The sequence below is a fragment of the Pongo pygmaeus genome, chromosome 20 (genome assembly GCF_028885625.2).
Source record: "Pongo pygmaeus isolate AG05252 chromosome 20, NHGRI_mPonPyg2-v2.0_pri, whole genome shotgun sequence".
Lineage (NCBI taxonomy): Eukaryota > Metazoa > Chordata > Mammalia > Primates > Hominidae > Pongo > Pongo pygmaeus.
Window position 1 is genome coordinate 51,769,412 of NC_072393.2, and position 11,571 is coordinate 51,780,982.

General features: G+C 56.7%; 1 protein-coding gene across 2 annotated transcripts; it reads right to left on the minus strand.

The window, feature by feature from the left end:
- Nucleotides 1-433: 433 nt before the first annotated feature.
- DMWD (DM1 locus, WD repeat containing) lies at nt 434-9,560 on the minus strand. 2 transcript variants are annotated; one of them, XM_054466226.1, is made up of 5 exons: nt 9,030-9,560; nt 7,615-7,797; nt 2,327-3,604; nt 1,347-1,421; nt 434-996 (listed from the first exon to the last, which is right to left on the minus strand). In XM_054466226.1, the coding sequence occupies exons 1-5, from the start codon at nt 9,468-9,470 to the stop codon at nt 949-951; spliced, it is 2,025 nt and encodes a 674-aa protein (XP_054322201.1). In that variant the 5' UTR covers nt 9,471-9,560; the 3' UTR covers nt 434-948. The 2 variants fall into 2 exon arrangements, with proteins under 2 accessions (XP_054322201.1, XP_054322202.1); XM_054466227.2 differs by lacking the exon at nt 1,347-1,421 and having other exon boundaries at nt 9,030-9,546.
- Nucleotides 9,561-11,571: the final 2,011 nt, after the last annotated feature.

The following is an 11,571-nucleotide window of genomic DNA, read 5'->3' on the forward strand; positions in this document are numbered from 1 at the left end:
ACGGTTCTCCAGAGTGGAAGTCGGGGCCTCCAACCGGCCTGGGGTGCCTGGGCCTTGGGAGGGCCAGGCCTGAGAAACTAGGAGGCAAGGACCGAGGAGTCCCAGCTGGGCAGGGCCTGGGCAACGTGGTCCTGGGCAGTTTTGATAATTTAAAAAACACCCACTGAGGACTTTGATGAGGGGCCCTGGCTGCGGGCGGGATGCTCTTCTCCCCGAGAGGGTCCTGCTCCAGCCGCTGGTGTGGGTCACCAGTCGTGTGACTCGCAGGTCCGTTCCCTCCCTGGGTTCCGGCTTTTCCTGCTATGAAAAGGGGTGGGAGGCGCTGGGCTGGGAGCAGGCCTGCACTCCTCCTCTGGGGAAAGCAGACTGCCTAGAACCACAGAGCACACACACAGGTCCTCTACATCACCTCCTCCGAAGGGGACAGAGCCGCTGAGAAAACAGGGAACTTTAGTATAAATAAGAGGTCCTGCGGGACAGGGAGGAACCTGAGGGGCTTCCATAATTTAACACTCCTCAAAAGCACAGACAATAGCAAGGGCAGCTGGGGTGGGGGCCGGGCGAGGGCTGGACCACCCCCGGCCCTGCCCACTCAACTGAGGGGCACACTGCAGACCTGGGGCTCTTGTGGCAGGGGCGGGGAGTCTCTCCCCAGGAGTGACCAGTCACATGCTGGGGACAGGGATGAGGGTAACACTGATGTTTCAGAGGAAGAGGTCATTGTACTTGGCAGTGGGTGGGGGACAAGGCTGAGGCCACAAGGGCCATTACATCGCCCCAGTGTCCGGGCCAGTGTGGGGGGCCCCCGAATTTTGTGCAGGTGGGGGGACTGGAGCAGTCCATCCGTCATGGTTAGTCTAGTTAATACGTTGATCCATGAGGTCAGCGGGGAGGGTTATGGCTAGGAGGCTGGGGGCATGGGGTTGGGGGGGCCCAATATCCATGGCTTCACACCACTGTGCCGCTCGGGGAGTTGCCTGGTTGGGAGGAGATGCCCTGGGGAAGATGAGAGGGAGAGATGGGAGGGGTTAGAGACCACCTGGACTTCAGCCAGGGTCAAGGGGAGGGAGCCAGCCCAGAGTCCCCAAAGCTGCTGCCACCCTGGCCTTGCCCTTGGGTCCGCCCCAGACCCCCCAGAGACCACTGCTCTAGGCTGGGAACTTGCATCTTAGCTAGCTTCCTGTCCTGGCAGTCAGCACTTTCACTCAATAATTAAAGTCCTTGGCGGATCCTGAGTGAGACGATGGGGTAAGGGTGAGGGTGGGAGGGGAGGGGGAAACTGGAGCTCCCTTCTAACTTGGGAGGGACGCTGAGGTGCTGGGGAAACAACTCAGGGACAGTCCTACCTCTACCACTGACTTGCTGGGTGACCTGGGCCAACTTCCTTCCCCTGTCTGGGCCTCGGTCTCCTCGTCTGTGAACTAGGGAGACAGAGGAGTCTCTTTTAGGACTCAACCAGACTCCCCAAATCCCACCGCTCTTGCCTCTGAGGCACTCAGACTGTGCTCTCAAGTTCTAGGGACTCAGGACCCTACGATTCCAAAACCGAGGATCTGAGGAACCAATCCATGGCCTCCAGGACCCTGGGCAACTGAGTCCAAGCCCTAAGAAGCTGAGACACCCAAGACGAGCTCCGAACTTACAAGGTGTCAGGCCTGCTTCGCCTACTATGACCTTCCCAATGCCACAGCCCACCCAGGAGGCAAGCGCATCCACCCACTGCCCATCCTACAGGCTCTGTTCTAAGAGGTGATGAGTTGGAGGTCAGAGGGGGCAGTGACTTGTCCAGGGTCACAGAGGGAGTGGGACTGGAACCCAGGCCTGGGATTCCCAGCCTGTGCCTTCAGCAGGAGGCTCGGATCCTGAGTCCCAGACCCAGGCTGGCAGCCACGCCCACAGGCTTGAGCTTGCCCCTAGAGTTTTGGCCTGAAGTACTCAAAAAAGTTTCACCATTTAAAAAACAGATGTTCAACAGAAATAGATTTTGGTTCGAGTGACAGGCAGTAAGACCTGGCCATGTGGGGCCCATCTGCTGCCCTTCAGACGGCCAGCCTTGGACGCCCCAACTCCCAGCTGGCTCTCACACCCACCCCTTTCTGCTGCCTGCTGCCTGCTGCCTGCTGCCTGCTGCCTGCTGCCTAGGGCTAGACCCCCTCACTCTAAGATCTGAGAGATCTTGTTCTGAGACACTAAGATTTCCCTGGCTTCCCCTCACCCCATGGAGCCAGAGACTGTGACAGCAACAAAACCCTCTCTCTGCCAATGCCTGCCTCTTCCCACCAAGGGTCCTGCCGGGTCCCCGGCAGGCTGGCGTGGGGCCACTCACCGCCTTGCCCGGCCGGGCCCAGGTGCAGATGAGGCCCTCCTGGCAGGCAGTGATGATGCAGTCCTCCAGGAACAGGAGGACTGTGAGCCGCTCCTGGGCGATCTTCTTGCACACAAGGGGCTCCAGCAGGGGCACCTCGTGGATACGCGGGCACAGCGCGGTGCCCAGCACCTTGGCGGGGTCCAGGCGGCTGCGGGGAACGGGGCCGCTGGGCTTCTCCCCACCGCTGCCGCCGCCGCCACTGCCACCCCGGCTGATGTTGCCCAGGCTGTGGTAGCGCTTGTGCTCCTTCTCGGCCCCCCGGTCCCGCCGCTCCTGCAGTGTGAGTGTGGCGAAGCGGCCGATGCTGAATGGTGTGCCAGGCTCTGCCGCCACACCCGGGCCACCTGCCTTGCCCCCACCCGCCGGGTGCGGGAGACTGTTGGAGCGGGACAGCGAGCGAGGCAGGGGGCCTGGGCCAGGCTCGCCACCCCTCGAGCTGCTGGCGGCCGGTGGCGTGGTGCCAGGTGTGCCCGGGAGGGTGCGGGTGCGGGCCAGGGGCGGGTGTGGGTAGAGCACATCTTCAGTGAGGTCCCACAGGCAGAACTGCGTGTCCTGGCCCGCCGAGCCAAAGCGGTAAGTAATGGAGCCAGCCTTGGGCAGTGGAGAGAGCGGGGCGCCCCCAGCCGAGCCTGTGCCCGCAGCCTCGGGCTCCTCCTCCTCCTCCTCGCCGCTCCGCTCCCCATCAGCACCAGCTGCTGTCGCCGCCTCCTCTGCCCGTGTGGTGTAGGGGTCAAAGGCCACAGCGTTGACCCAGGACTTGTGGCCATGGCCTCGAGCCACCACGCGGCCCTCGGTGAAGGACCACACGGTGACCAGGTCATCTTCGCCACCCGTCACCACATAGCGGCCGTCAGGGCTCCAGCACACACACAGCAGGCCCCCAAAGTAGCTCTTCATGAGCCCGCGCAGGAGCATGGAGTCGAAGTGGAAGACGCGCAGGCAGCCGTCCTGGCTCACACAGGCCAGGTGCCGGCCATCGGGCGAGAAGGCGAACTCGTTGAGGGGCCCCTCACCCACCGCCCACTTGGCCAGCGGGTTGCGGGGTGCCTTGCTCTTGGCCGCATAGACAGAGAAGCCCTCGCCCTGCTTCAGCAGGCTGTACTGGGGTGGGGCCGAGGCGCAGGGGTGGCTGACGTTGTACAGGTACAGGTGGCCACTGGCGTGTGATGCCAGGAACAGGCTCTCCGACTCAGGCAGCCACTTCAGATACGTCACCTTGGTCTTGTCGATCAACCGCTGCCAGGGGAGACAGGGTGGGGTTGGGAGAAGGCAGTAAAACCCAGGCAGAACTTCTCCCCGACCCGAAGTCCCCAAGAAGGCCGTTGGACATGGCCCTGCTCACACAGCAGGTGCCACACCAGGCCCAGGTCCTCCTTGGAGAGAAGCTCCCAAACTGGGGAAGACAGATGGACACCAGGTCATGGAAACATGGGGAAACAGAGGCTGCTGCAAGGTGGCCACAGGGTGCTCCAAGGAGCCTCGATGTCCCATCTTTGGCGAGGGGACAGTCCTGCTTGCCATAGAATTGTCCTTTATCTCGGGGTCCTCAACCTTCGGGCCATGGAACAGTAGTGGTCCGTGGCAGGCCACGCAGCAGGAGGTGAGTGGTGGGCGAGCAGGCATTACAGCCTGAGCCCAGCCTCCTACCGGAGCAGCACAACATTCGATCCTTATAAGAGTACGAACCCCACCATCAACTGTGCATGTGAGGGATCTAGGTGTGCGCTCCTTATTAGAATCTAACACCTGATGATCAGAGGCAGAGCGGTTTCATCCCAAAACCATCCCCCAACAGTCCGTGGAAAAACTGTCTTCCATAAGACCGGTCCCTGGTGCCAAAATGGTTGGGGACCGCTGTATCTGCCTAACCCTCCCCTGATCTTTACCATGTCAGGCTTCAAGTAGGAAATTTCTTCACAGAAAGCCAGCTCCCCAAAGGGAGCGATCTTTGGTTTACTGTTCTTTAAAGCAGTGCACACAGGAGGCAGCTTGAAGGTAATTCCTGGACAAATGAGTGACAACCCCCCATCCCGCCAGGTGCTTAGACAAAAAACCTCGGCATCTGCCCCTCTTTTCCTCATCCAATCCTTCCACAAATCCTGTGGGCTCGACCTTCAAAATACACCCAAAAGCGGCTGGGCGTGGTGGCTCATGCCTGTAATCCCAGCACTTTGGGAGGCTGAGGCAGGCGGATCACAAAGTCAGGAGTTCCAGACCAGCCTAGCCAATATGGTGAAATACAAGTAGAGATACAAAATGTCTACTAAAAATACAAAAATTAGCCAGGCATGGTGGCGGGTGCCTATAGTCCCAGCTACTCAAGAGGCTGAGGCAGAATTGCTTGAACCCGGGAGACGGAGGTTGCAGTGAGCGGAGATCATGCCACTGTACTCCAGCCTGGGAGACAGAGCAAGACTCCATCTCAAAAGAAAAAAAAAAAGAAAAAATACACCCAGAATCTGACCTCCTCTCACCATCCCATTCAACCACCCCAAGCCTGCAATGCTGTGACTGGCCTCAGGCTCCAATGCCTGGGCCTGTCTGTCCTCTGCAGCCGCCACAGCGATGCTCTGTGAAGTATCAGCCAGCACCTGGCACTGTCCTGCTCTGAACACTTCGCAGCCTCTCTCAAGCAGGGTTCCAGAGCCCGAGGCCCTAATGCTCTCAGGCAGCCAGTGTATGCAACTAACGAGCTGCTCTCCCAGGATGAGGTGCCTCCCATCCTTGGGAGAACTGAGCAAATTATCACTCCAGTCACTTCTGCCTTCCAGGGCTCAGGTGAGCCCCAGTGAGAAGGGCTCCTCCACAGGGTTCCAACTAAGACTAAGGCAAAGTCTCTCCATGACCTTCCAGACTCTCCATGAGCCGGCCCCTCCGTTATTTCTTGGAACTAATCTACTATCCTCTCTCCTTCAGTAACTGCATTGGCCACACGGCTTCCGTGCAATCTTGCATTTGTCCTAGCTGGCCCCACTACTCAGAATGTCCTTCTTGGCTGGGTGTGGTGGCTCACGCCTATAATCCCAGCGCTTTGGGAGGCCAAAGCAGAACAGCTTGAGCCCAGGAGTTCGAGACCAGCCTGGGCAACATAAAGAGACCCCGTCTCTACAAAAAATACAAAAGTTAGCCAGTTGTGGTGATGCACGCCTGTAGTCCCAGCTACTCAGGAGGCTGATGTGGGAGGACTGCTTGAGCCTGGGAGGCAGAGGTTGCAGTGAACCAAGATCGTACCACTGCACTCCAGCATGGACGACAGAGACCCTATCTCAGGAAAAAAAAAAATATGCCCTTCCCCAGCCAACTCTTCTCACCTGCCTCCTTCAGGTCTTTATTTCAATATCACCTCTTAGTGAGGGCTTTCCTGACCACCCTACTAAACTCTCCAAGTTTCCCTCAGCCCCTTCTCCACTGCTTCTTCTAAACAGGCCTTAATCACCTGCTGACACAAGAAGACTTAACTTGATTAACTGTCTGTCTCCTCAGCTAGACTGAAAGCTCCAAAAGGGCAGGGCCTCCTGTCCAGGGCCCTGAGATGTGATATCCCTAGTGCTGGGAACGGTGCCTGGCACAGAACGGATGCTCAAAAACTATTTGTGAATGGATGAGCTAATGAATTTTTAATCCACTGACTGTTCCGTTCATTCCCTTCAGCCATTCACTCATTCTGAGAATATTTATGGAACACCTCCTCTGGACCAGAGAGAATGAGACAGAAGCCAAGAGCAGTCCCTGCCCGTGGATAAGGTCGTTTACTGGTATCTCCTTGTAGGCCAAGTTGGCCCAGGACTGAGCAATCTCCATGTATGATTCTACAACAGCGGTCCTGCAAGGTAGGAACTGGAATCCCATTTTGCAGAGGAGGAGAAGTGAGGCTCAGAGAATGGTCACCTTCCCAAAGTCACACAGTGAGTAAACGGTGCAGCAGGGCTTTGAATCCAAAGCCTCCAGAGCCCAGAACTCAAAGAGCAAGGGCATCAACTAAGTCCCGACTTATTTACTAGCCTCAGTTCTCTAATCTGCAAAATGGGCAGCACACTTCTGTATCCACTGGTTGATGAAAACTCAAGGAATGGCCGGGCGCGGTGGCTCACGCCTGTAATCCCAGCACTTTGGGAGGCTGAGGCGGGCGGATCACAAGGTCAGGTGTTTGAAACCAGCCTGGCCAACATGGTGAAACCCCATCTCTACTAAAAATACAAAAATTGGCCACGCGTGGTGGCTCACGCCTTTAATTCCAGCACTTTGGGAGGCCGAGGCGGGCAGATCACGAGGTTAGGAGATCGAGACTATCCTGAATAACACAGTGAAATCCCGTCTCTACTAAAAATACAAAAAAATTAGCTGGGCGTGGTGGTGGGCGCCTGTAGTCCCAGCTGCTGGGGAGGCTGAGACAGGAGAATGGCGTGAACCCAGGAGGCAGAGGTTGCAGTGAGCCGAGATCGCGCCACTGCACTCCAGCCTGGGTGACAGAGCGAGACTCCATCTCAAAAAACAAAAAAAAACAAAAAAAACAAAAATTAGCTGGGTATGATAGTGTGCACCTGTAGTCCCAGCTACTCAGGCGGCTAAGGCAGGAGAACTGCTTGAACCTGGGAGGCGGAGGTTGCAGTGAGCCGAGATTGTACCATTGCACTCCAGCCTGGGCGACAGAGTGAGACTCTGCCTTAAAAAGAAAAAAAAAATTAAAAACAATAAAAATTACAATTACAATAAAAAAAAAAAGAACCGGGCACGGTGGCTCACACCTGTAATCCCACCACTTTGGGAGGCCAAGGTGGGCAGATCACGAGGTCAGGAGATCGAGACCATCCTAACATGGTGAACCCCATCTCTACTAAAAATACAAAAAATTAGGCGGGCGTGGCAGCGGGCGCCTGAAGTCCCAGCTACCCAGGAGGCTGAGGCAGGAGAATGGCATGAACCCGGGAGGTGGAGCTTGTAGTGAGCGGAGATCACACCACTGCACTCCAGCCTGGGTGACAGGGGAGACTCCATCTCAAAATAAATAAATAAATAAAATAAAGAAAGAAAACTCAAGGAGTAAGGTATTCAGCACAGGAGTAACACAGCATAGGGCCTGGGTAAAGTAAGTGCAGCTGTCATTAGCTGCTGTCACCCTATTCTCCATTTCTCCCTGGTCCTGCCCCTCTCAGGCCTACACTGTTCCCCAGGCAGCTGCATCCTAATGGCATATAGTGGGTAGGTGAGAAGGCAGAGAAGTTGGGGGCTCTGGGGGCTGCAATCACCTCCTCATTGAACAGCTTGCTGGTGTCCTTTTTGATGAGATCCAGGTACTGCACCTGACCCGCTGAGAAGCCCACCAGCAGCGAGATGGTCTCGGTGGCAGCAGTGAACTGGTTGAAATCGTGGCAGGTGGGCTGGGTGCCCTTGTAGATCCTCTTGTCAATTGGCTTGTTGAGGTCAATGGACTTGAGGGGTGGGAGAAAAGGAGTTAATGGTGTATGCCACTGAAGGGAAGGAAGAGGATGTTGAGGTTGGGGGAAACCACTAAGAGGAAGCAGGGTTAGAACCCAGAGGGAAGTGGGGAGGTGAGTAGGTGGATTGGGAAGGAGGGGGCAACCACAGACAGGAAGGGGACCCAAATCACAGACAAGAGTAGCAAAAAAGATGGTAAGGATCCCCCTTGACCACAGTGCCTCCCCAAAGTTGGGTCCCCTCTAATTCAGAGACACCCTTGTCCACATCATCAGGGTTCTGGGTCCACACAGTTCCTAAGCTCCGATTCCTTTTAGCCTCACCACTCCATCCTATAACCTCAGCAACTCCCTTGAGACCTAGTACCACAATATTCCAAGACCCCCAAACCTCGAGGTCACCCAAATTTCCAGGACTCTAAAGCCTAACATCCTAGTATTCTCTTCACTTTGGAGTTCCTAAACCGCCACAGTTCTGGGACCCGTCAAACCTCATGGTCTCTCACATTTTAGGCCCATTTATTACCTCGGGGCTCTGAAGGATCCCCATCATTTCTGGGACCACCATAAACGGCCAGGGTTCTCACCACATCGCTTTAGAGATGTCCTGAATCACACCTGCAGATTCCCCTGCCAGGGCCTCTCATCCCCTTGAGAGTTCCCATCAGCTTCCAGACGCTCATCTCCTCCAGGACCCTCATGACTTCCAGACCCCAATTTTCTCTAGAATCCCATTCAGCTTCTGGATCCCCTATTACCTTCAAGGCCCCCATCACTTCTAGACTTCTCCTCATTCCTGGGCTCAATCTCAAGACCCCTCTCCAACACCTCCAGGCTGCAATACTGGGTTCTCCATCACCTCTGGGCTTCCATCACTTCATGATTCCCCATTACCTGCAGAATGCCTGCCACCCCAGAACCCGGGGGATCCCACCTCATCTCAGATACCCCATCATGTCCAACAGTCACCATCCCAGAATTCCTACGCATAACGGATGTAAAGGGGATTTCCCCCATCACCTCCAAGATGCCTGCCCAGCACCCCGCGGGCCTCTCATCACATTTCAGAATCCTGTACTCCCTCCAATGCTGTCGCCTTACGACGTCCATCACATTTAGGATGTCTATCTCGGGGCCCCATGTCAATTCGGGGACCCTCCTATCTATCAGTTCTCTGGAATCTCCATCCTTTCAGCACCCAGGGCCCCACGATGCACGCCGCTCACCCGTTGGCTCCCACGGCGGCAGCAGCCTGGGTAGAAATAGAGCTCACGGCCCAAGTTGAAGCAGACGCGGTCTCCCCCCGAGCCCAGCCCCGCGGGCGTGGCGGGCGGCTCCCCAGCCCCAGCGCTGTCGGGCTCCCCGAGGCGCACGAGGCTGAGGCGCACGGCGGGCAGCGCGGGCCCGGGTCCGGGGCCTGCGGGCGGCGGAGACGACGCGGGGCCTGCAGCGCCGGGACCGGAGGCGGAGGCAGGGCCGGGCGGGGGCTGCGGTGGCTGAGGCGGCACCGGGGTCTGGGCGGAAGCCGGACCCGACCTGCGAGAGGCGCCGTCGCCCGGGAGCAGCTTGTAGAAACCCTCGCGCGTGCGGAACTGCGACTTAATCTCCGCGCAGTCCCCCATGGCGGCGCCGGGGCCCGAGCCGCCCTCCGAGCCGCCCGCCGCCATCTTGGGCGCCCCCCGGGCCCCGCCGCTGCCGGACTGCCGCCCGCAGCCGGGCCCCCTGCCGGAAGCCGCGGGCCCGCACCGGAAAAGGTGGGGTCGTCGCCCGGGCAACGCCTCTTCGATTGGCACCCAGGTCCGGAGGCGGGACGAACCCCCGCGGTCGCTCGGGTAACGGTGCTGGGACTGTGGGCGGGGCGAGAAGGTGGGCGCGGCCTTTGTGCCTGTGACCGACTTGTGGTTGGCTGCGGGGGCGGAGCCCGCAATGGAAAGAGGCGTGGCCAGTTAGAAAGCTCAAGTCCTTAGCAACCGCGCCCTGGGAACCGTTTGCCTAGCAACGGAGGGACCCCCCCCCCCCCACCAAAGAAGCCCTCATCCATAGTCCAGCCTTCCCATGAAGTCACAGCCGACCCCAGGTGACCCTGGTCTCTCCTTAGACGCCCAATATACACTCCCCTGACCTCCAGTGTTTCCCACTGACATATTCAAATCCCTGAATGACCACAGCATCTGCTACCATTCTTCCCCACCCTTTGTGACCCGCCAAATCCCTGTGTCCCCACACAACTCAAGGGACTTCCTCTGACCCACTATTGATTAATGCTAACTCCAAACATCCTTCATATTTTCCACCAACCTCCAATGTATATTTCCATGATTTTCTTATTTTCAACAACCTCACTTGTCCTCCAAAACCTACCTCTGATTCCCAAATTGTATTGATCCCCACAGTGCCCCAGTGTCCCAGTGATCCACTCGTAACCCAAAGTCTCCCCCTGATCCCAACAGCTCCTACTCATAGCCAGTGCTCCCCATGTCTGCTGAAGCCACCCAGCCCCATCATAGATCTTTCTAGTCTCATGTAGTCAATGGCCTCTACGATTTCTCCCTAGAGTGTCCCAAGGGCATCTCACACTTAAAAAAAAATCCTACAATGGTTCGGGCATGGTGGCTTACGCCTGGAATCCCAGAATCCCAGCACTTTTCACATCACTGCACTACAGCCTGGTGGACAGAGCCAGACTCAGTCTCTCTAAAAAAAAAAAGAAAAAAAAAAAGAAAAGAAAGAAAGAAAAAATAATCCTACAATGAGATTGACGTCTTACACCAAATCCTTCCCCTCTCTTGCATCCCCACCTTAGGGCTAGCTCTGCCGTCCACTCAGTCAACCAGGCCACAGACCTGGGTGTCTTCCTAAATGTGTACCATTTACTTCACTCTGCCCCCGCTTACAGCCTCCAAGTCTTTTGCATTCGACCACCTGGAATTCCTCTTTCTCAGTTCCTTGTTCTCCGCAGCCCTGATCCAAGCTTCTCCTCTACCCAAGCCCTTCCCCCACCCCCACATCAACCGTGTCTCTTGGTCTCCCAGATTCCACCTTTCACTTGGCATGTAGAGAGGTTTTATTTATGTTTGTTTGCTTTTTTTGAGACAGAGTCTCACCCTGTCACCCAGGCTGGAGTGCAATGGCTCCATCTCGGCTCAGAGACGGGGTTTCACCATGTTGGCCAGTCTGGTCTCGAACTCCTGACCTCAGGTGATCCACCCACCTCGGCCTTCCAAAGTGCTGGGAGTACAGGCATAAGCCACTGCACCCGGCTTTTTTTTTTTTTTGAGACAGAGTCTCGCTCTTGTCACATGGGCTGGAGTGCAATGGCACGATTTGGCTCACTGCAACCTCCGCCTCCTGGGTTCAAGTGATTCTCCTGCCTTAGCCTCCTGAGTGTCTGGGATTACCGGCACCTGCCACCACACCCGGCTACTTTTTTATAGTTTTAGTAGAGACAGGGTTTCACCATGTTGGCCAGGCTGGTCTCAAACTCCTGACCTCAGGTGATCCGCCCATCTTGGCCTCCCGAAGTGCTGGGATTACAGGCGTGACCCACTGCACTTGGCCTAGAGAGGTCAAGCATGAATATGATCAGGGCCCTCCCCTGCTCAAAACCCATCTGTAGCTCCCTAGTGCTCTCAGGGCAAAGTTAAGCCCCAAGTGATCTGGCCACTGCCAACCTCTTTTCAATCTCATATCTCACCACTAACTCCTCACACTATCTACCAAGTAAAATGAGGCTTGAAAAACTACCCCAACATATCACACTGTCTCTTG

What these genes read in the sequence shown, in the direction of transcription:
- DMWD (XM_054466226.1), bottom strand. Translation starts at nt 9,470, where the DNA reads ATGGCGGCGGGCGGCTCGGAGGGCGGCTCGGGCCCCGGCGCCGCCATG. An exon ending in GGGCCCGGCCGGGCAAGGCG is followed by an intron (nt 1,422 to 2,326) that starts GTGAGTGGCCCC and finishes CTGTCTCCCTAG; the next exon opens with TTCACAGACGAGGAGACCGA. An exon ending in CCAGCAAGTCAGTGGTAGAG is followed by an intron (nt 997 to 1,346) that starts GTAGGACTGTCC and finishes CATCTTCCCCAG; the next exon opens with GGCATCTCCTCCCAACCAGG.